The sequence below is a fragment of the Antedon mediterranea genome, chromosome 4, assembly GCF_964355755.1.
Source record: "Antedon mediterranea chromosome 4, ecAntMedi1.1, whole genome shotgun sequence".
NCBI lineage: Eukaryota > Metazoa > Echinodermata > Crinoidea > Comatulida > Antedonidae > Antedon > Antedon mediterranea.
Window position 1 is genome coordinate 21,451,164 of NC_092673.1, and position 24,706 is coordinate 21,475,869.

The following is a 24,706-nucleotide window of genomic DNA, read 5'->3' on the forward strand; positions in this document are numbered from 1 at the left end:
AAGAAAATGATTAAAAATATAAAACAATTTTAAGTATTACAGTCAATAATCGAAAAGCAAATTGTTTTTCAAACTAAAATTATTACTGTAGTGTAGGTATTTTGTTTGTTCGTATGTTGATGGTCTAAATGATTTTATTTATTTATTATTATTATTTGTGTATTTTTTTTATTATTTTTCTTTTCTTTTTTGACAAAAATTACCAAGCATGGAGGTATTATACCTCCACATATACCAAGTAACTTGAACTTCTTCTAGATTTAATTTCATCTGTTGCATCGATTTTAACATTTTAAAATAGGTACAGCTGATCGCAAAGCGGAGAAAACGTTTTATGGCAGATTTCTAATTGTCTCATGACATAAAAAAGCAAGCAAACATATATCGGAATTTGTATTTATAATAAGATTATATATTTTATTTTATTTTAATTTTTTCATCAAAAACCAACAGCAACGACAGTTGCCACTTAAAGGTGGTATGAAAATACAGAAAACCGATACAATAAATACTCAAAATCAAATAAGTTAAAACTGCCTCAATATAAGTTTATTTTTACGACATGTTTCTGGCATAGCCCATCATCAGGGGAAGAGAATTGTAACAAAGGATAACATGTCGTAAAAATAAACTAATATTGAGGCAGTTTTACCTCATTTGATTTTGATTTTTTTCTATATCCTGCCTATGCAGCTCTTTGATTTATACAATAAATACTCTATGTATGAAGCAAACTTAACACACATATGTTAAAATAGTAAATAAGATTATTGCTTAGTAAAAAATTGTTTGATGAATTGTATGATGATTCGAGAAGGAAAATATCCAAATTTCAATCTATACTGTATATGATATCCAAAAGCACATCCTACAATACAACGTAGCATTCTTTTTCGATTTTCCGGGGGTGGTTTTATTAAAATACTAGCTTTTTTGTATTGTTAAAAAATTGGGTGGTGGGAGATCCGGTCGAAAGAATTGAAAGAGTCATAACTTAATTGGTGGCGCACTTCATTTAGTCACGGCAAAAAACCAACAGCAGCAATCAATTTACTTTGTCATCTTTTTGCCGACATTTCTGTGTGTGAATGTCTCGACGAAGAAGTGTTTACCCCTAAATAGAAGCCGTAGATCTAGAGGAAATACCAGTTTATTATTCTCGATAAAAGTGTCATCCAAAACGTATACTTATCTAGGAGTGTAACAATTTGAATTTATAGACTATTGTACAATATTTTATATTAAAATGATTAGTTTAGCGGACATTGAAGATGAGAGTATGCAAGAACTTCCTGATGGAATGGTGAGTATTGGCATGGTACGAGTTGTCCATTATTTTTGCTAGGACAGGATCGGTTGTTGTTTTTTTAAGTGTTATAAGATGGATGTTGTTGACAAAACATAGGCCTAGCCCAATTTTATCATTTATTATATAAATCCTAGGCCTAGTGTTCTTTACAAAATAGACAGGCTTACATAAATAACTTGTAGGTTTTGATTCATATTCATTATTTGATATTTATACAACCAATCCAACAAAAAAGTAGCCAAGCAAAACATCATCATGAATGGAGAAGAGAAGGAATGAATGGATGCCAATGAATGTAATGCCTACACAGTACATAGTGCTATTAGGCCTACTCTACTATAGCCTATTGATAACCATTTATGCTGCCTTTGATGAAAATAAATAATATTTTGACACGTCTAATCAAATGACATGATTTTGTGAAGACCAGTATATGGTGACAATATATTAAATACAATACAATGATTTTATTGTTCTTATTGATCATGACGTTATTTGATTGAATTAAAAAATATAATATTTTTATCAAAAAGGGAGGAAAAACAGTTATCATTATTCTAGAATGAATGTATTTCAAAAAAATGTATGTTTTTCTTTTACTGTTGATCGTTATTGTCCTAGTGTGTAGCAGACTTTAAGCCTACAGTATGGACGTTTTGTTTTCAGTTTTTTGTTGAAGGATTTGTGACCTGATGAGAAATTCCCTTCATTAAATAATCGTAGGCCAGGGTGGAGGAATTACGCATTTGTTCTCATACAGCACCTCTCCAAGTTTTGGTGCGGGCTGGGACTTTAGATAACCTTTAAATATTTTACATTATGCAAACTCTCGGCACATCGCTTCAACTAGCTACTCATGGTTGACATACCATAATCTTTCTTGTTTACAGATATATTTACATTTAAACAAGTACAGTATGCTAATATTGATGACATACAAAAATATGTTTTTATGTTGTATTATCGTTTAAAAAACAAACAAAATATGAACGTAGATACTCTAGAGGCTAGACACATAGTGTATACAGGTACAGTAGTACATTTATACACATTACTCTATAGGCTGGAAATGAACTACATTCATCAAACATGACCTTTAAAAAGCCATATTTATACTCTGTCAGGTCAATGACCAACTGTACTAGGTTGTGTAGGAAATCTGATAAGGTTTAGTAGTTGAAATAAAATGCAATTTTTACTGTGATTTTGACTACATAAAATGCCAAATATATTCATAAATCTGGTAAACAGCTGTTTCCTACAGTATACAGTAACAATAGTTATCAACACCAACTTGTTTTCCTCTTGATAATAATCTGTACTAACAGCCAGCCCTCCCAGTATCCGCAGCCTTCAAATGATATTATAGAAATTTACATAATCAAATTTACTATTTGTTTATTTTAGACAAGTATAAGGCCTCAACATTATAATAAAGTAATAATAGTTATCAACACCAACCTGTTTTCTTCACGATTAAAAATCTGTACAGCTAGCTCTCCAAGTATCTGCATCCTTCAAAATACCTGTATATAGATTGACATAATAAAATGAACTATTTATTTGTTATTTTAGACAAGTATAAGGCCCGTTTCAAAACTAAAGGAAAACACACCGGAATTTAATGAAGAAAAAGACAAGTGCCTAAAATATTTTGAACAATGGAACGAAACAGAACAATTAGAATTTGTAGAACATCTAATCACACGCATGTGTCACCATCAACATGGACAAATTAATTCCTATTTAAAGCCTATGTTACAAAGAGATTTCATCACCGCATTACCAAGTAAGTATTTCTTATTAATATTTCCTCAACCAAATTGTGTGTTAAATATTTTATTGTGGACAGACGAACGGGTGCCGTTTTGTGGCAGCACTCGACACGAAAGGACCCTTAGAGGAGTAGAAGGGTGTGGATGTATCCACACCTGTGCGCAATTCAGCCCAGTGGGCTGCAAGTCACAAGTTATTCTCCCATTTACATTGATTAATTATTTGTACAGTACAATGCTTCAGGTAATAGAGTGGCATACACATCAACTTTCCATGCTCATATTTTAACATACACAATACTGTTGTATTTGTGCTGATAACATACTGTTACAGTAAGATTTTTCTGTACTGATTATCTCTTTTATTTTAATTAAATCAGATAAGATCTTCTATAATTTGTCATTTTGACGAATCAAATTCTACATCTACAGTAGTTAATTATTACCAATACCATCCATAAGTTCTGAGAAAAAAGTTTAATAATTGGTCATGGCCGTATATTTTGTGAACTTATCAAAAGTGCACAAGGTGGTAGGTAAATGTGTGTAACATTCTTAACTGAGAGATTTCCTAGAAAATTATTATAATTTGATGCTTTCTATTAGTAATTGTATGCAATATACAGTAGGCACACATCATAGTGATAACTTGAATGATATTCAAGGTTACTGTATCCATAATGTTTTTAATTAAATAATTTTTTTTTTATGGTTTATGTTTAATTCGGCAGATATGAGATAGATGTAGTTTGTTGTGAAGAAAAGAATTTAGCAATTTCATTATCTAATTCATATTTGTTGGTATACTTACACAATGAGACCCATTTTGATGGGAATCTTGGGGCAGCGAATGCAGGTTTGGCGGTAGAGAGAGTCCCTATGAATAAAGTTCAATATGATTCTATCCACTGGCTGTACAATATATTGTGTTCATGACAATTTTTTTTTTTACATTTTTATAAATTTACACCAAATTTAACTAAAGCCAAGAATTGTATATTTTTAAAATGGGATTTTATTAAAGATGTATAAAATAAATCAGATTTTGAATAGGCCATTTTGCAGTTTTAATAGCTATTCACTTCTGTAGAAAAAAAAATCAACAAAAATAAATATTTTACTTATTTAAAAAAAACAAACAAAAGAAATGATTAATATTAAATATATCATATATTAAATATTTTTGGCTTTAAGTTTTTTAAAGAAAATAGTTTCTTTTTGATCCAGTTTTTGGTCAAAGTGAATAATAAAAAGGCAATATATCTTTAAATGTTTTTATGCAAGATAAATGTATCCTGTCACATTGCATTTTGTATTATGACTATTGATAATACAAACATTAGGTTATTGTTACAGATATACAGTAAGACTATTACAAACAGATCTTAATGTATCATGTTTGCTGAACTATTGCATTGTATTACAGAGAAAGGCTTAGATCATATAGCAGAAAGCATCTTATCGTACCTTGACGCCAAGTCATTATGCGCCGCAGAATTAGTTTGCAAGGAATGGTACCGTGTAATCTCAGATGGCATGCTATGGAAAAAATTAATAGAACGAATGGTGCGGACAGATACCCTGTGGAGGGGTTTGTCGGAAAGAAAAGGATGGTAAGATTATAATATACAAAAATTTTTATTTTATTTTTATTTAATTCAATCGAAACCAAAAGTGATCATTACTGTACCGCCACTACCGGTTTGATACAAACGAAGCCAGGACTGTTTAAAGCACATTGATCAAGGGCTTCTCTCGTTCAGTGCCCACCTTCAATCAACAGAGGAAAGGCAGATACTAGATTGATATTATCCTGTTTTGACGCAATCAATTTTGCTATCAACATCTGAACCAAGCTTACAGTAATTTCAAGTGTTAATATTAGCCATGATTTGTTGCTTTTAAGTCTACTGTACCAGTCAATTTATGGATAAAATGAAATTCTGAACCCCATGAACTTTCAAACAATGTATTCATTCATTCAACATTTACATGAAACCTGAATGAGGATATAGATTGTACAATAAAAATTTGAGAATTTGATGTGATTTCCATGGTCTACTAAGTTTCTTTTTTTCTTAGCAACAGTTGCTACCATACAGCTATATGTTTACCTTTAGATTTTCAATGCTGGTTTTTGCAAATGTAATTAACAATTTTACTGGCCAGCTGATCCATCTCGTTAAGTTGTGCTGTGATTTGGTCGTTAGTTTATCTTTATTCAGCATCATGAGTTGTCTTCTAATTACCTCCAATTACAAACTGACGGCCATCTTAAGTTCCATATAATTAAATAGAGTAGGCATACAGTACCTATCCCAAGAAATCCCTGGTAGAAGCTTACTGTTAATTTTAAAATGGCTGGATTTATGTAATATAGCCCCCACAAGAGTTATTTTTGCTCCTATGGTACCATAGAAGGAAAAAAGGTATAGTCATGCAGTACAGTAGTACAGACAACTACTCTCAATACACGTGGCCTATATCCCATACGTGGGTAATTTACTGTCCCAAGACGACGTATATGGGTTGACTTTTGGGGATCACTGAATAGCACTTTGTAAATTTTTTGGAAGGCCAAAACATTTCTTGTAACAATAAAACCAACAATTGCTTAAAGTTACAGTTAAAAAAATGTATTTTGCATTTTTCCTAAACCTATTAAGAATACCTTATTTAGCCTAAGTCGCTTTGGGTAGAAACCTTGCGTCTTTAAAGTGAGTTTGGGACGTTTTGGTCCTTACGATAAATGTCTGCTTTTAGGAGAGTATACTTTCACATTTAGATTTAGGATATGAATCAGGATCATGCTGTGGGCATGACATGTTGATTCCATTTACAGTACGTAGTTTAATCAGGATTTGTACAGTATTTTCATATAACAGAAATGGAAAAATGTGTTTTCATTTAAATGGAAACACACACACTTTAGGAAATTCATGCAACATTAAAATAATTATTTACTGTATTGTAAATATAAAATTCATTACATTTCAATGTACTGTAAGTAATCAATAATGGTTTTTTTTTCAGGTGTGCATATTTGTTCAAAGGAAAGCATGGAGAAACTCCAAAACCGAATTCATTCTTTCGTACACTTTATCCCAAAATTATAGGCAATATTGAGGTAAGTCACCACCTTTTCCCACTTTCGTTTTAGAATGTAAGGTGGTCTAGGCTTATTATTATATTATATTATTATTATTATATATTATACGTATTATACACCTTTTTGCTTGTGTGATCAATGCACATTCATCTACTGTAAAGCCTTGTCTATAGTATCAAACTTTATGCCGACCAAAAAATGTGATGTGCCCACATATGAACATGATGATGTCATATCACTACCAAATTTAGGAATATCACTACCATATTTAGGCATATCACTACCATATTTAGGCATAACTAGTTTGATACTGTAGACAGAGCTTTACACTCCTGAACCGAAATGTGGCTTTTGTATAAGGAATAATCTTTATAATTTCTCTGTTAGTGCAGTTCACGTTTTATAAATTGATTTATAAATTGGGGATAATTAGAAATGGCTTGTCAGGATGCCACGCCTTTGTCAAAATTGATTAAATAACAGAATATTTATTCATGATTCTTGTTCATTTAGTAAATTACAAAATGATTATTCATGTTATACAATTTCCTTTTTATCCCCAATGTTAATAAATACGATTACCTGTCCCAATCAAGTCATTAATTTAAATACTCTTGTATATCATTTTTTAAATTGGAGTAAAATGGTGAACTACAGTACAGAAAGAAATTACTGCTTCGTATCTACGCGTAGGCTTTCGTAGGTAGATCGTAGGTAGAACGTAGGTCATTGTTCTCTCCTACGATGTATTGTTTGTAGCCTACGATGTATTGTTTGTAGCCTACGATGTATTGTTCTCTCCTACGATGTATTGTTCGTAGCCTACGATGTATTGTTCTCTCCTACCTACGATGTATTGTTCGTAGCCTACGATGTATTGTTATGAAATCTAGGCTACGCCTCGATCGTAGGGTGGTTCGTAGAAGCATGGACAATGCAAACAAACAATGTATTGTTTGCTAATTAAAATCCTACAAAGATTAGTAGGTCAATTTTTGTAGCCGCCCTACGCATCGGTTATCCTAATTTGGACGGAAATCCGCCGACGAAACGACATCGGGCCGGTGGACTTCAGCTCACGTAGAGAGAGTCGAGGCTAGGCCTAGCCTGTTTCGGCGGCCTACACTATAAATTATTTAATTTATTTCTACCTTGTTGGGTTCGCGAATTATAAAAACAACGACACCTAGGCTAGGACACCAACAAAATATATGCAAAATAAATATATATCCCATATTAAGATTTAACATACATAAATAGGCCTTTTAAAATGATTACAACATGTATAAAGAAAAAGGCCCAACCAGAATTTGGAGGGGAAAAACATGTGAGCTGAGCAGTTTAGAGAGAGTATTATGTTTCATGTCATGTGACACAAAATCCAGGTACACGATCTTAATTACTGTTTTATCGTCGTTAGACGGTAGCCACCCTCTCGTAGAGCTCGTACTGAGTAAAAAAAACATGTGAGAGATTGCGGTAAGCAGAGAGTATCGCGTTTCATGCCATGTGACCAAAAAAAAACTAGGTCTGTATTAATTACGGTCTTCTGTCGGCAGTCTTTTTGAGCGACCGATTGAACGTCCTGATGCTATATTTAGAATGAATTGTTTACGATCTTTTTTTCTCTGCATCGTTTCTGGATGGGACGTTCGCTATATTATGTTTATGTTGGCCTGTTCGTTGCGGTTCACCTGTGTTGGATCGTGTCTCTCTTATTATACATAGTGGGAAATTTATATTTATATTCGCCGTTGAGTAGGTAAACACGCACGAAGGAAAATATTACGATTAAAAAATATTATTTATTTTTTATTAATTTACAACTTTGTCCTCCGCCAATTAAATTTAACACATTAATTTCACACCTTACTTCACTAAGAACATCGTAGGGTTGTTTATTTAGGTTACGAACTCCCTACGAAGTTCAGAACGTAGCTCATTGAAAGTTGTTTATTGAGGTTACGAAGCCAAACAATGGAACCTACGAAGCCAACAACGTAGCCTACGTTCTATCTACGAAGCTACTTCGTAGGTAAAGTTGCAGTATTTTCTTTCTGTACTGTATGACATTCCTAAAATACAGTAAAGTATATTATCAGTGAAGATGCTTTATATCTATCTATCCCACTCTATCTACCTATTTACCTAAGTTTGTAATTCCCCGAAACCTTGAAATACCAGAATGGTCTCTGGCGGGGTTTAGTTTTTTACGAACCCTGAAACCAGTTATAGAAATACCGGGATGGTGTCCGGCGGGGGATAGCTTCACCATATACTGTAGTTTAAGTTCTATTTATTTGTTGTTAGCTGTAATCGTTCAATTCATTTCAATGTAAACGGTTTTTATATATTTTACAAATGACAATTAATTTACTTACTTATTTACTTATCTCAATTTTCAATTCAATTTTATTACCTACTGATGAAAACAATCATAAACAGACATACAATATTAAATAGACACAGTGCAGTTGTTGTAATGTTACCTGGGAGGGCAGAAAATGGGTTAATATTAACATTATAGGCAAGAGCGAATCGGCTGTCCGACACGAAGGTTAAAAGAAACCTTTAATAGAGGTCATACCATCGCTTACGGTTTTTAGCTGTACATCTCTTAACTCTATGGGCCTGTTTCTGCTGAGCAGAAATAATCGATTATTAACCGTTTATTTTTTTAATCGATTATTTTTGGGCAGCAGAAACGGCGCAAAATAAAATAACCGATTAAAAATAACCGATTAAAAACACTCAATCCATTGCGTGTTTTAATCGATTATTTCTTGTTTTAACCGATTATTGCGGAGCAGTTTTGAGCTGCAACACAAATTGCGATTATTGACCTCACTTTGACCTCTAGAGTATGACAAACTTATTCACGTCACAAAGCATGCTGTTTATTTGCGCGATATCGACGACAATCAGCAAAACCACGATCGCGATGTAGGGTAGACCGAATAACAATCAAATGTTAAACATTTTATTTTTATTATTTTGTGGGGGAGAATTATACCGAGAGACTCCGGGATTCTGTGTTACAAGTACACCCGTTACATACCACCAGTTCAGGCTAACGATGTTTTACATGTCATTTGTTAGGCCTGTTGTCTGTTGACTTGTTTCGGTAGAAATATATAGCCTCTAGGCCTAGCAGGCCGAAGGTAGAACCAACGAACGGCGAAACAAACTTTTTTTGCCGACGTGTCCTTATTAATATAACATCATTATTCTGTTGTATGTGGTACGGTAGTAGGCCTAGATGTTTATTTTACAAATAATATAGCTTTACGTAAGAGTAATTTTTAATCGTAGGTCTACATGTGAGAGTTTTAGGCAGCGATAGGATGTAAACAAACCAACTCTCATCGGCCTTTCATAACTTGAACTGCGCTGTGGGGGAATGATGACATGATTTTAAAAACCGATTACCTGAATAACCGATTAAAGTCGTAGCAATTTTCAATTGCAACGCGATTATTTTTGTGGTTTGCGGTGACTGGAAAAAATCGATTATTTTGATTTTTTCAGCAGAAACAGACCCTATGTCACCAAGTGTTTTAAGGTTAACATTTCTGCTGTTCAGATTTTTTTTAAGGATAGTTAGTAAATTACATTAAGTTGACACGTCCTTTAAAATCATTTGAAAAAACCACCGCAAAAACTAATGAGGAATATGACTGAAAATAAATAAATAATGTTGATTATTAAGGATAAAAGTGTGCAATTTATCATTAGGGTTGCTATAGAATCAAGACACTACTCTTCATCACTCTGGATTATATCAAGGAAGTCGCTGCCAAAACTCTTAAATCTTCAAGTATTATTAACTTCATCCTCGATAATCTTGGTTTTTAATTCTCTGTTCTCGAAGACAAAAACACATTTCACAGAGTTTAAAACAATACTGTGTATTAACATGGCCGTATCCAGCATGAGGCAGATTTCCTCGTCTGAAATTTTCAATTTTCTCACCCACGCCAATTCCCCAGCTCAGATCGTTATATTTTATATTAATAATTATACAGTCTTTAAGGCCACAGTCTACTGTAGAAACACTAAAATTCACAAATTTGGTTGTAAATACAATTTTTACATGTTTGTATGTTTAAACCATCTTGTCTCATCTGTTTTTAACCTCTCACTATGGCCTTGGTATAACAAATGAATTAAAAACAATTATATCTCAAGTGAGTTTTTGGTATATTGTGTGTATAATACTTTCAACTTCAACTTCAACTTTATTTTCCAATGTTTTTTAATGATAAATAATATTAAATTTTAAAACATAAGGAAGGAGCTAGAAAATAGTGTAAACACTAATCAAGTCCAGCCCCTTTTACATAAATTATACTTAACTAAATTTTTACAACTATGGGCAATAATTTCTTTCAGGCCTACAAATAATAAAAACTTAATAAGTTAAAACAATCCCATTTATATATTTTAAAATTTAAATATTACTACACTTTTTCATAAATAAGATAAATAAAATAAATAATTATATAACTAAAGTAAGAATTGCTTTAATTTCCGTATAAATATAATTTTAGAGTCATGTTTAATATTTTCTGGTATCTCGTTCCATGATAATATAATACATGTTTTTTTTATAGTTAATTGAAAACAATTGGAGATGTGGATACCATGGTCTACATAGGATCCAATGTCAGAGTGAGAATAGTAAAGGTGTATATTGTCTACAGTATGATGAAACACGCATTGTTAGTGGCTTAAGAGATAACACAATCAAGGTAAGCACATCAAGATTGAGTGATGTTAATTATCAATGTTCTATAAATCTAATATTGTAAATATTTAATGTATCATCTCATGTGATTCTGTGACAGGAAGTTATTAAAGCTCTTCATGTTTCAAGTGTTCATCTTCTTGTCGTAATGAACCTATCATAAGTCAGTGCTGTTCCTTGTTTGCCCTCCATGCCATTCATTTATGTGACAAAAATATGTGATGTACCTATATACACTGTAGACATGATGATGTCATATCACTACCATATTTAAGCTCATCACTATCATATTTGGTCATGTGACATCACACTTTTTTTGTCAAACTAGTTTGATAGTGTAGACAGAGCTTTAATATTCCGCATGTGAATATTCAAAAAAAAAACTGATAAAAATATACAGTAGCCTCCTTGAGTAATGAACATTGGCGCGAGTAATAATTGTATTTGCAATATCTATCCATGGTAGACCATGTTTGGTGTCTACAGTACAATGTAACAACATCAATGTATAATGAAGCTAGGCCCAAAGGTAAACGTATATGTCGTTGGTGCGAGTAATTCTGTGTACTACTAGCCCACAGGGAAAATAGTTAGTGTAATGACATAGAAATTCAATATTTACATTTATGAATGTTGAGAAGATTACGACTGGATTAGGTATAGATCATTTGAATTAACAAGAAACATAAACAAGTTTTAGAATCTGAAATCAAATTCCAAATAAAGATTTGCTACAGTGTAAAACAACATTGTATATGCAGGGAATAATTTCTCCAATGTAGCATAGCAAAAAACTATACAAAACAACCTTTTTGCTACACATTTCTACAATTGTGTAGTAAAAAATACAATACAAAACTATGTTTCTAAAAAATCAGTTTGATTAGCAATTTTGCTAAACAAAATTTTCAAATGAAATTTTTCCCTGATATGAACTCAAATCTTTGCATATTATGTACAATATGTCTTCTCAGATGATAAAATATTTAATTATGAATTTCTTTCTTAATTTATTTTATCAATAGATTTGGGATAGAAATACATTACAATGTACTCAAGTACTAACAGGGCATACTGGTTCAGTGCTGTGTCTGCAATATGATGATAAGGTCATCATTACAGGTTCAAGTGACTCAACCGTAAGGTAAGAGAATACACTAATGAGCCACAATAACAATTTCAATTTTTGTGGAATATTATTCAAGCTTTTAAATCTCATTTGTTTGTAAATAGCTTTTTTTTTAAATTATTCTTTACAAATTTTAATTGAACGAATTTGATTGTTTTGTAATTTTATTGTGGCTGGATTTTAAATGTTGTTATTTCATTATGTTAGTACAGTAAAGTACTCTAACTACTGTATGACTACATTTTTGTAAACATTTTGTATAGGTCGAACCTTTTGTTACAAGAGTGTTCCTCCGTTTTGAAGGAGTGTAACTAATAAATAATATTATTATAAGTATTAGTATTGTTATGTTATTTTTTTTAAAGGTGGTTAAATTTAAAATCTTTTTCTTTAACCTTTTATCATATAATAATATTTTTTGAGAAAAATTTAATTTATTGAATTGAATGTTTTACTTCTTCAATAACGAGTATTATGAATCAATTTCAAACACGTTATATTCACATACATAAGCCACACAAAATTATTCTAATTTCAAAAGAGACAATTTTAAATCCATTTGAAATCTGTATGCATAATTGAAGACCTGGACTTTTTTTACGTATTTCTCCTGCATATTAACAAAAGACGTGGAACTCATTCAGTATAATTTATTCAGAAAATGGCAATAGTATTGAAGATAATAGAGAGGTTTCGCAATCATACGAATACGATAACGAAAACGGATACGTCACGCACACGTATTCGTTTTCGTAAGCCATAAAAAAATCTGTTTCGCATGGCAACGAAATATTGAGGCGCGTCCAAAATATGACTGCGGTAAATTTGAGCGAAGCGCAGGTACGTGTTGCTTGGTGCTTGGCTGCCTAGGCCTAGCGTAACATCAAAGCGAGTGAGGACTTTAAAAACTGCTATTTATCAAAATTGACTTGGCATTTTAGTAAATTACTTTAGTAAATTACTTTCAATAAATCTATAATTATATTATAATCATGAATCATTCCTGATTCAAATGCAAAATGTGCAAAATAGATCAAAAACTATACTCGTTTTGTAGTTACGAATATGACTGGTGATATTCGTCAAAACACGAATACGCCTCACGAATATGAAATGGGGATCAGCTCAAAAGTTTCACAAATGTGTGACGTATCCGTTTTCGTTATCGTATTCCTATGGTTGCGAAACCTCCCTATTGTGTTTATGACAACGTTAACCAAATTTATAATGAAGGTATACTCCAAGTACTGTACTTCATTTTTTATACAAAAAGACCAACAGCGAAACTGCAGTAAATCTCTGCTACGTAACACTAAACAGGCTACTTATACAGCTGTATAAAAAGTGATGTAAGCCTTTCTGGATCTGTATCTTTATACTCCAATAAAGCAGGAAAACTGCATCACACTAGAGTTTTATTATTAAATTTTAGTGCCTGGTGGATTTCTAAGACTATATTTTAGAATGAATGATGATAAAATTCGTTGTAGTAGAATAGGAAAGAATATGTCACATTAAAAATGTTCAGCTCTGTCTACACTATCAAACTGTATGTGACAACAAAATGTGATGTGTTCATATATGGACATGATTATGTCATATTACTACCATATTTGGGCGTATCACTACCATATTTGAGCACATCACACTTTTTTGTCAAACTAGTTTGATAGTGTAGACAGGGCTTTACATGTGGAAATGGCATGTCCAGTTCAAAATGTTTGCATTACTGTATAATATAATGTTACTGAGAATTGTTTTGTTTGTAAAAATTGTTTTGAAAATAAAAATTTAAGAGAATTACCCCCAAATGTTTACAACTATAGCACTGAATACTCAATCCTAAAATAGACTTTATTTGGTTGTGCAAGTTACTAACTATATAAATCTTAACGTACGATGTTGACATGTTGTTAATTTACACACTACACACACACTACATGACTGTTTAGCAAGCGGTTATATAATAAGTGTCCTAATATTTACTATGTAAGAAACTCTCTCTTTTTACTATATATCGAAATGAGGTTTGTCATTTGGTTCTTTAGCGTACAATAATAAATATGCATATACTGTACATGTATTCATTAGATTATTTAAATTTAGCCTTTTTCAAGTGGATTTTAATCATTATCAGTGAGATTTAGTTATTCATTGATTATTAGGGCACACAAAGCGGATCAGCTATTGTAATTGTAATTGTATAAAAATTATTTTGTGTATGTATGAAATAGATGTCGGGTGTATGATAAGAAAGTGGAAGAGCCAAAAGGAAAAACATTAATTAGGAGCATGAATCATTTGCCTCTTCTCCCTCCTATAAATGTTCTCTTATAGGATGTATTGATTCAATTTAATTAATAGATTACTGATGTGAAATTAGTTACTTGATTGGAATTAACTAATTATAAACAGTGTTTATACATTGCATGTTATGTTAATTGTTTTGTTGTAAATTTGTCTTGATTTCCCAAAGTATAGTGAAGAATATTAATACAACATTAAGAATTGGCCAATTATGTTTATAACATAGTCACCATCAGACATCATGAAAAGGAAGTGATGTCATAAGTATGCTCACATCCAACCATTACTCACATTATTTAATATGTAGCTACTTAAAGAAATAGGTTAGAGGTCATCATAGTATGTTGATTATTGAATTAAACATTATACTGTGCCACTCAATTATTTTGTATGTGAACAAATTTAATTACATTACTTATTAATCACATACATGCTATTATTAGTATATTATGAAATTAATATGAATTTGTAAATACTTTAATAATAGCACTAATAATACACTTTACTAATGATCCCAGAGATATAAAATCTAATTATTTATACTCAATTAATCACATACATGCTATGTTATGAAATTATATGAATTTGTAAATACTTTAATAATAGCACTAATGATCCCATTTATACTCAGTTAATTATATATTGAAGTATAATGCCTAAAAAAATTACTGTCCATTAATTAACTATCCAAGTTAACAATTCAATCTAATCGTTAATCAAGGTTTAGTAAGTATAAATGTAAACATCAGGAACCTGTTCTTAATTACATTTTGATCATAGATATAAACAAATGTAATGTATACAATGGTATTATTTATTAATAACTACAATGTTATTAGTAGTAAAGTACATAAAACCTCGAACAATATATTTCATGTGTCCTAGTTTTGAATGAAGCTGAATTTCATAGAAAGTATAAATTTAGCACACCAAGGGAGATAATAGTCAAAGCCATTTATATATATGTGTTTTCGCTACAGTATCCATGCATTATTGAACTTTAAAGTGTTTTTCATAAAAAATTAACACTACTACTGCTCACTGTTTTCAATTTTTGTGTACTGTCTACTAACCCATGGTTTAAATGTATACAAACAAGGAAGGAGAGAAAAAAGGGAAGAAATTCATTTTTATTTTTCAACTTTCTAAAAAATGGCTACCTGTCAGGCTTCATCGGTGTTGGACATAGTGCATTCTACTATTTTGTGCCATTTATCCCTGTCATGGGCCGAGTGTTTCTGAAGTACTGTTTTCAAGTCATCCTGTATCTATTATATATATATATTTTTTTTTTTTGAACAAGGTTTTTACATGAGTTTTACTTCTTGTAAAATCCTCTAATAATTGTATATTTCTTCCTTATTTAATTTGTTATTGTTATTTTCTGTGCACCATTAATATAAATAAATGTTTTTATGAATAAAGAATGATGAAGAGAATTTGGCTACCTGTATTTTTAAGAAACTGAATTCATTGATGTAGGAATTGTTTGGTTATAATGACAGGTACTGTAGTACTATATATAATTGTTGTGTGTGTTTTTGTTTTTTTTAGGGTGTGGGATGTTGAGACAGGAGAGATGATGAACACCTTGATACATCATTGTGAAGCAGTTCTTCATCTTAGATTTAGTAATGGAATGATGGTCACATGTTCAAAGGTTAGTTTTTCATATTTTTTTAAACCATCGCCTTCTACTACAATACAATAGGGAGCTTTCTCATCTGGACGGACGGTAAACGAAAGGGGATACAAAACGTGACAATTATTTTGATACACAATCAAAGCTGGTCAGCCACCTCCGCATACCCTCTGTACACGACTTGGTGGGCGTTTTTGATCCAGATGTGAATACCAATAAAAAAAATCCATATAAAAACAGTACATATGTCAACACCTGGGATTAGTATCCCAGAGTTGACTAACCTGTGATTTAACAACTTTAATATACCTAATAGGATTTTAAAAGGTGTAGTGGATGTTCAAATTACATTGAATGACAACATTCAATGACTATGAGGCAATCCAAGTTACTCCCTGTTGGATGCGTATGAAAAAAAAATTCTAATGCTTAAATAATTATTTGTAGTTTTTATTTATTATTTTTAAATATAAAATCCTTAGAATTTTCATTGTTTCTTGTATCTACCCAGGATCGATCCATTGCAGTATGGGACATGACATCGCCAACAGATATCAGCCTGCGACGAGTGTTAGTTGGTCACCGTGCTGCTGTCAATGTGGTGGACTTTGATGATAAATATATAGTTTCAGCATCAGGGGACAGAACCATTAAGGTAAACAGCTATTAGGGAATTCTACTGATGCTAGTGAAGTGGAGTTGTTATACTTCTACAAATTACAGAAATATCAAAATAATTTTGCCCATCATGTACCGAAACAGTACTGAAAACATACCAGACCAGTAATCGACTGGTCATTTATGAACTCCTCAAGCTACTCACAAAAGATCTACTCACACTGCATGTGTTTAAACAGCAAGGAGTACTAAAGAGCTAGGTCTCCTCAAAACATATCAGTCGGATAGGCCTACAGTAATGTGTTCTCTGCTGGTGTAACTCGAAACTGTTTCATACATTTAAGTATTCAGTACAGTTTGGCAAAATGTCAATAATTACCACAATTTCCTTTAAATAATGAATACATGCATAAAGATGAGACTTAATTATGCACATTAAACATTTCTCAGAAACCTGATTAGTGTCCAGTCATTCATTTATTAGATGCTATAATAGGGAAAAGAAAAATTGGGTTTAGATTCATTCAGTGTGTACTGTTTATAGTTTGGCAAAAAAAATACATGTTTGAGATTCTCAGAAACTTGAGGAGTGTTCAGTCATTCAGTTTGTACTGTATGGCAAAGAAAAACACAAGGTTTGATATTTATCAGCAACTTAAGGACTACCTGTACCTTGTTAGTTCATAAACATGTACTTAGTTCAAATGCCATAAAAGAATCATTTTGCACAGCTATTTATATAATTGATTAATGTCAACGCAATCTTGTGTTACTTGCCTGTTAAGTGCAAGAAAAGTGTGCTGGCTAGTTATTGCAGTATAGGCTGACCTTTTGTAGCTAATACTGTGTTCATATTTCAAGTGACTAGGTGATTAGGATAACTAAGTCATACCTTTAGTATGTTTATTATTTCATTATTTTATGGACGAAATTTTATAATTGCATACTACAGAATGGTAACAACACTATATACAGTTTTACCAGCAATCACTGGCAATACAAATTGATCCGAAAAGAGATAGTCAATGATGTATATGAATTAACCAAAAGATTATTTATGTATGTTAATAGTTATAACGTAAAGATACAGTTATTGTACTTAATAGTTAAATGGCTATAAGGCTTAAACGATTTTCTATGGTTACACCAGAAACACAATAATATTTTATTGATGAATTTGATGTTAGTGTTATCCAGGAGCATGATTCACTTGGCTTGAATCTTCTCATTAGACATGAAAATCAATATTAAAATGTCAAAAGCATTTCTGTGTGTAATATCTGGTGGAAGAGTGGTTAACGAGATTCATAAATAGATGTATCTAGACTAGATACAATACTCTACAAAATCATTTTATAGAAAGAATATTCATTTACTAGTATAATTATTGTATTGTTCCCCAAAAACATGAAAAATAAAGATTAATAAAATCAGACTTTAAATACTATTTTGCAGTTTTAATCAAGTTATTCACTTAAAAAAAAACAAAAAAAATCATTATTTCACTTATAAAAAGACAAAAAACTGGTTTATTTTAACCAAAAACTCATTGTCTGAAAGAAAAATCGAGTATTTTTAGCTTTAAATTAGATTTTTTGGGTAAATCAATTTCTTGTCGATCCAATTTTTGGTCAAAGTGGATAACTATTGTGTGACATTAAAATGGCATATTCAACAAAAAATGTTTAGGAATAATTTTTTCAGGGGGACAATATATCTCCAAATATTTCAAAATAAGTTATAAATTAAAATAAACATATTTTTTCAGGTATGGAGCACATCAACATGCGAGTTTGTCCGCACATTAAATGGTCATCGACGTGGTATAGCTTGTTTACAGTATCGTGATCGACTGGTTGTCAGTGGTTCATCAGATAATACAATAAGGTAACATTCCTTTATATGTTGCATAACAAATTTAACTTGAAACAAATTAAAAGGGTAAAAGTTTATCTTTAAATGTGGCAAATGAAAATTGTTAAACCCATATTCCCTACATTTTTAGATCTAATTTAAGGTCACAAACTACATTTAATGTAAAAATGTTTTTGTCTTTAAACGTTTAACAGTGAAAATTAAGTTAATTCTAATAATTTAAGCGGCCTGCTACAATCCATCTATATTTTCGGGGGGTTTTTTTTGTTATTCAATCACTTTCGATCAATTGTGAAGTTCAAAACAAATGGAGGAATTGTAACTTTTCAGCGAAAATACAAACAAATTGGGTTTCCCTAATTATATTGGTATATTGTATTATTGGATTCTGGCAAAAACAGAAAGACAATTAATGCAGCAACTAGACTAGGCCTAAAGCTAGCTTGTGACGTTCATACGTTACTGCTCGTACGGTTTAATGTTTTTAAAGTAATATATATGCATTATTTTACAAAAAGGTGTATGGAATTATAGAGTGGGGAAAGTGTATGGAGTGGGGAAAGTGTATGGAGTGGGGGCTTTAAAAGAGAAAGTTACATCATATCCTGTCATTAATCATGTTGTCATCACTACATAAAATCTACTCCTATCAACTTTATTAATGTAGTATCATTTCATATAATAGTAAAAATTTCATAATGCCATAGCAAATTACAGGAACAGGTCACTTTAAACATTATGTAGTGCAGACAGTAAAATGAAAAAATTCAGAAATAAAGTTAGAACTAATTCTTCAAATAATATACTGTCAATGTAACTGTATACCAGTACTTGATTGCATGTATTAATATACAAATAATGAATGTTTATGAGTGCAATGGTACAAATAATGGCACGAGGTGAATGATGAAAGGTTATATCAACGAGGCAAAGCCGAGTTGATATAACCTTTCATCATTCACCAAGTGCCATTATTTGTACCATTACACGAATACAAAACATTCATTATTTGTTTTATATAACATCTAAATAAAAAAAAAAAGAAAAAAAAAAAGTACTATTTAACGATCGTTGAATAGTGCGTACTATTGCACGCCATGTGACCCACATTCGTCCAATCAAATGACAGGAATTTATTTAGGTGTTATATAATATGTATTTATATGCTCTATTTCTTTCTTTCAGGCTATGGGATATTGAGTGTGGTGCCTGTCTTAGAGTACTTGAGGGACATGAGGAACTTGTTCGATGTATTCGATTTGATAACAAAAGAATTGTCAGTGGTGCATATGACGGGTAAGAAACAAATGCTTTTTTTTTTCTAAATTGTACTGGAACTAACACAATAGAACTGTAGTATTAACATACATCTTTTTTTTTTAACAGAAAAATAAAAGTATGGGACCTACAGGCTGCACTGGACCCAAGAGCACCAACGGGTACCTTGTGTCTTAGAACATTAGTGGTAAGTTTAGTTTTCAACCATTTTGGTATTTAACCATTTGGTATTCAACCATTCTGGTATTTTGGTATTCAACAATTTTGTATTAAACCGTTGTGGTATTTAACAATTTTGGTATTCAACAATTGTGTATTAAAACATTTTGGTGTTAAATCATTTTGGTGTTAAACCATTTTGGTATTCAACAATAGTTTTCAACAGTTTCCTGGTATTTAACCATTTTGGTATTCAACCATTTTGGTATATAACGGTTTTGAATATTCAACTAATTTTGATATTCAACCATTTGGTATTTAACCATTTTGGTATTCAACCATTTTGGTATTCAACAGTTTTTGGTATTCAACAGTTTTTGGTAGCTGGTACAGTGGTTTAATCATGGACCTATAAATTGTCTTTAAATTATAGGACTAATTACTGTGCCAATACCACAGTATTATTATTATTATTAACAGAAAATGTTTTAATGTGATTTCACAGGAGCATACTGGCCGAGTGTTTCGTCTTCAGTTTGATGAGTTTCAGATAGTAAGCAGTTCACATGACGATACCATTTTAATTTGGGATTTTCTTGATGCACCCCTGCAAGAGAACCCAGCACTGCCTGTTGCTGGTACATACACTTACGTTGGTAGATAAGAATTTGGACTAATTTTCAATTGATTGAAATGCACATTATGCTATTTTGAAAAGAGTTGTTCATAATTTCAAGCGTTTAAAACAATGTGACATATGATAGACTTGAGGCATTGTTAAAACCAATTTACCATGTCTTATCTTTATATGCAAATAGAAGAACGTTTAGTATGCAGCAATGAAAACATCTTCTTATCATCAACTTACAATAAAACCATTCTCTAAATTTATTAAGAATAGTGCTATTTTGCATCTTAAATCATGACCAATTAATTAAGTTTAACTAGCATTGCAATTCATAAAATTATAAAGTCTGTATACTCTTTGTCTCTGCCCGTATAGTCAACAAGTTGATTCAACTAGTATTTATTTTTCCTATCTCTAGAAATAACATAGTTGGCAATTTTAGGCCTATAGTCTAGAGTAAACTCTAACCTAGGCCACCTGTTCTAGCTGTACTATGTCAACAAAATGCTTATTGATGTTTTCTGCTTAGCTAGGCCTACACAGTATGCATTCAAGCCCTATAATCTACCTTTTCTATGCCAAAACAAATAATATGCCTATTGAAGAAGTAGTCTATACTTTTGTGTGTCTTATTAATTATTGAATTTCACCAGTTGTCAGTAGTTGAAAAAAAATTACAGTTTAGGCCTGACACAGATTCGTTCAGGCACATGTTACATAATTATAATAAACTGGCCCTATACTATGGATCCGCATCAGTGTGCACTTTTATTTGAACGAATTAAATTTACCTATATAAAACCTGTATTCTATACCCTTTTTAGGGAGAGTAACCCAAGTTTTACTCGGAGACTATTTCCATTTAAAATAACCAAAAAAACTGCGAGATGAACTCGGGTTGCACCCATTATTTTCCTGTTCAACCTTTTCATAAGTAAAACGAACAGTTCATGAAAAGAATGTTTATAAATTTTGTAGAGTAAATAGAAGTGAAGTAGGATATTGTATAGTGAATACCAAACACTGACAGTTTACAAATACTGAAATGAACACACTGTTATCAGTGGCGTAACGCAAAGGCCTGAGGCCCCTGGTTTAGGAACCCTATGTGGCCCTGCAACGCTGGAGGCCTCGGGCCTTTTTAGCCATTTTCGACATATGTTAACGCCTGTTTTTTCCTCTGGGCAGTGAGCACTCATAGCTACTACGCCACTGACCGTTATTTTCAGTTGTTATGTAAACCACATTATAAGATGTTTTCTGAACAAGTATTGGGTTAGGGACAATGTCAGAATTATTCTAATGCAGCAACTGCATTTTGTTCAGCAGCACACATTCATAAAAACGATGTGTTCTAACAGTTATAAAAATAAATTACATCTTTAACGTGTTTATTCAAAGGCTTTGTTTAGGTAATCATAAACACTGTTTATTGCAGACTACTACTAAAACAGAATGATAATAAAAATCATACATTATTTACATACAATAAAATAAATGTAGTAACTGCATTAGAATACTTTTGACATTTTTCCTTAAATTAGTTGGTTTGATTATGGGTATACACAGATTGAAATATTTATGCATATTTAAATTTACTAATGAACATTCAATTCTATAAATAGCCAATGTGTTCTTTCAAAAAGTGAACATAACATATGTTTGAACATAGATATATTAATATATCTATGATTTTAAGCATTTATTATTACAGTATTGTTAAGACATAATATAGTTCCCTAGATATGTCGATTTCGTAAACTGTACTGAAACTTCTTTTTTTTTTTAAGAATCTGATCTTAAAGTGTGTCTGATTTTCACTCACACAAAATATTTGCAAAGCTCTTGTGGAAAGAAAAGTTTAAACTGCAAGAAACATGAATACATACAGCAGTGGTTAATGTTTGTCTTATGTTTAATTGTACAGTTAACTCTCCCTGTAAACGGACATCCTTTCCCGGCAATATAAAGTTTATACAGAGGTATTATACAACTATAAGAGTCAACTCCAGCATAATCAATAAACTGGTGGTCAAGCTGTACCCACTCCTCAGTCACCACACTACGTTGACCTATCAATTCAAGTATATGCTATGAACTATTTTAAAATTAATTTTATTAAAACTTTTTTGTATTTACTATTGTACTATGTTTGAACAGATACGCTGATTATTTCAAGGTGTCTCTTTCCCCATCGGCATCATCTCATCATCACCTAGTTGGCTCTCTAGTTATGTATAATACTTCTATGTTTTGGGTTTTTTTTAGTTCATCTTTGAGATTGTGTCTTAATCTACACTACCAAACTAGTTTGACAAAAAAGGTGTGATGTGCCGAAATATGGTAGTGCCATGCCTAAATATGGTACTGATATGACATTATCATGTCCATTGGGCACATCACATTTTTTGTCACATAATGTTTGATAATGTGGACAGGGGTTGTGGGAGTTTTTACTGTACAACATGAAATTTATGTTCATTTTTAAAAATGTTTGGTTTTACATGATTGTTAATCAAAATGTTACCATAGTCATCAAGATTCTATCAAGATAGTATCAAGATTCTATCAAGATAGTATCAAGATTCTATCAAGGTAGTATCAAGATTCTATCAAGATAGTATCAAGATTCTATCAAGATAGTACTGTATCAAGATTCTATCAAGGTAGTATCAAGATTCTATCAAGATAGTATCAAGATTCTATTTAGATAGTATCAAGATTCTATCAAGATAGTACTGTATCAAGATTCTATCAAGGTAGTATCAAGATTCTATCAAGATAGTATCAAGATTCTATCAAGATTCTATCAAGATAGTATCAAGATTCTATCAAGGTAGTATCAAGATAGTATCAAGATTCTATCAAGATTCTATCAAGGTAGTATCAAGATTCTATCAAGGTAGTATCAAGATTCTATCAAGATAGTATCAAGATTCTATCAAGGTAGTATCAAGATTCTATCAAGATAGTATCAAGATTCTATTAAGATAGTATCAAGATGATACTTGGTTTGTCAAGGTACTTACTCTCAACATGGCTTATACATTTTGTAAATTATTAAATATTTGAATGTAGGAAAATCTGATTTTCCTTTTCTATAAAAATCTTGAACGTTGTATTTCGTTGTTTTCCTATTCCGTGTAAATAAATCCGCCTTTTGCTACATTTTCACCGAAATCAACATATTTAAGAAAAAGGAGTAGAGTACAATTAGTTTTGAGCATAAGAACTTGGATTTGGTAAGAGCTTTTTTAGTTACAGATTAAATTGTATTGTACTTATTGGAGTTACCACGAAATGGGATTTAAATTTGTTTTTGTTTGTTGAACAGGATTCAAATTTTCATTGGAATAATAAAGTCATGATTTATCGCTATGTTAAGTGCCATTTCCAGAAAACATCCTTGTTCATATGTGTAGCCCCATGGGGAATAATAATAGTGGCCATATTTACACTGGAAAACACCCTAAAAATGAAAAAATTCCAGGTGTAATTAGTGAATACACCCACTGGTTTGTAGTCATTTTTTTAGGGCAAAGATCACCACAAGGTGGGTTAGTTATACTTCTACTGCTTGCTGGTCTCTTGGTTGTGGGCTTGGTGATACTCTGTAAAAAACATTCTCCATTTTTTGACAACTCGTGGATATACCACTTATGTTAATACCACATTGTACATTTAAGCACAGTTACAAATGTACTATAGCATATACAGAGACCATGCATGTACATTCTTCGGTTATTCAACATTATTCTTGTTGGGTATCCATGGAATTCATTTAATGTAACTTTTTTTTTGTCTGTACTGTACTGTATATTTACTCATAAGCTTACAAGTTTTTATCAATAAAATTGTACACAATACAAGTCTTTTGTCACTAAAATTTGAATATTTTTATTGAATGGAATAGTTTTAACAATTTTATATCCACTCGGATATAATAAAATCGGTTGTGAATTGAAGATTATATACATCTGCTGTCATCACAGAGAACTACATACAATAGAACAAACCATGAGATACAATAACATCACAGGACTCTCTAGATATACTAAGACAGTCGCCGTGTGATGTGACAAATTAAACATCACATTGTCACACCCGATGTCACACACCAAGGCAATATT

General features: G+C 31.6%; 1 protein-coding gene across 3 annotated transcripts; it reads left to right on the plus strand.

The window, feature by feature from the left end:
• Positions 1-1,004: 1,004 nt before the first annotated feature.
• On the plus strand, positions 1,005-24,452 carry LOC140046881 (beta-TrCP-like). Of its 3 annotated transcripts, none has more exons than XR_011844876.1 (13): positions 1,005-1,303; positions 2,885-3,098; positions 4,511-4,697; positions 6,118-6,211; positions 10,807-10,944; positions 11,966-12,084; positions 15,931-16,036; positions 16,530-16,673; positions 18,405-18,523; positions 19,697-19,807; positions 19,898-19,976; positions 20,454-23,522; positions 23,556-24,452. XR_011844876.1 is itself a non-coding variant. In XM_072091624.1 (12 exons), exons 1-12 carry the CDS (start codon positions 1,247-1,249, stop codon positions 20,610-20,612), a joined length of 1,527 nt encoding a protein of 508 aa, XP_071947725.1. In that variant the 5' UTR covers positions 1,005-1,246; the 3' UTR covers positions 20,613-24,452. The 3 variants fall into 3 exon arrangements, 1 of the variants encoding a protein (XP_071947725.1); XR_011844877.1 differs by having other exon boundaries at positions 20,454-23,171; XM_072091624.1 differs by having other exon boundaries at positions 20,454-24,452.
• Positions 24,453-24,706: the final 254 nt, after the last annotated feature.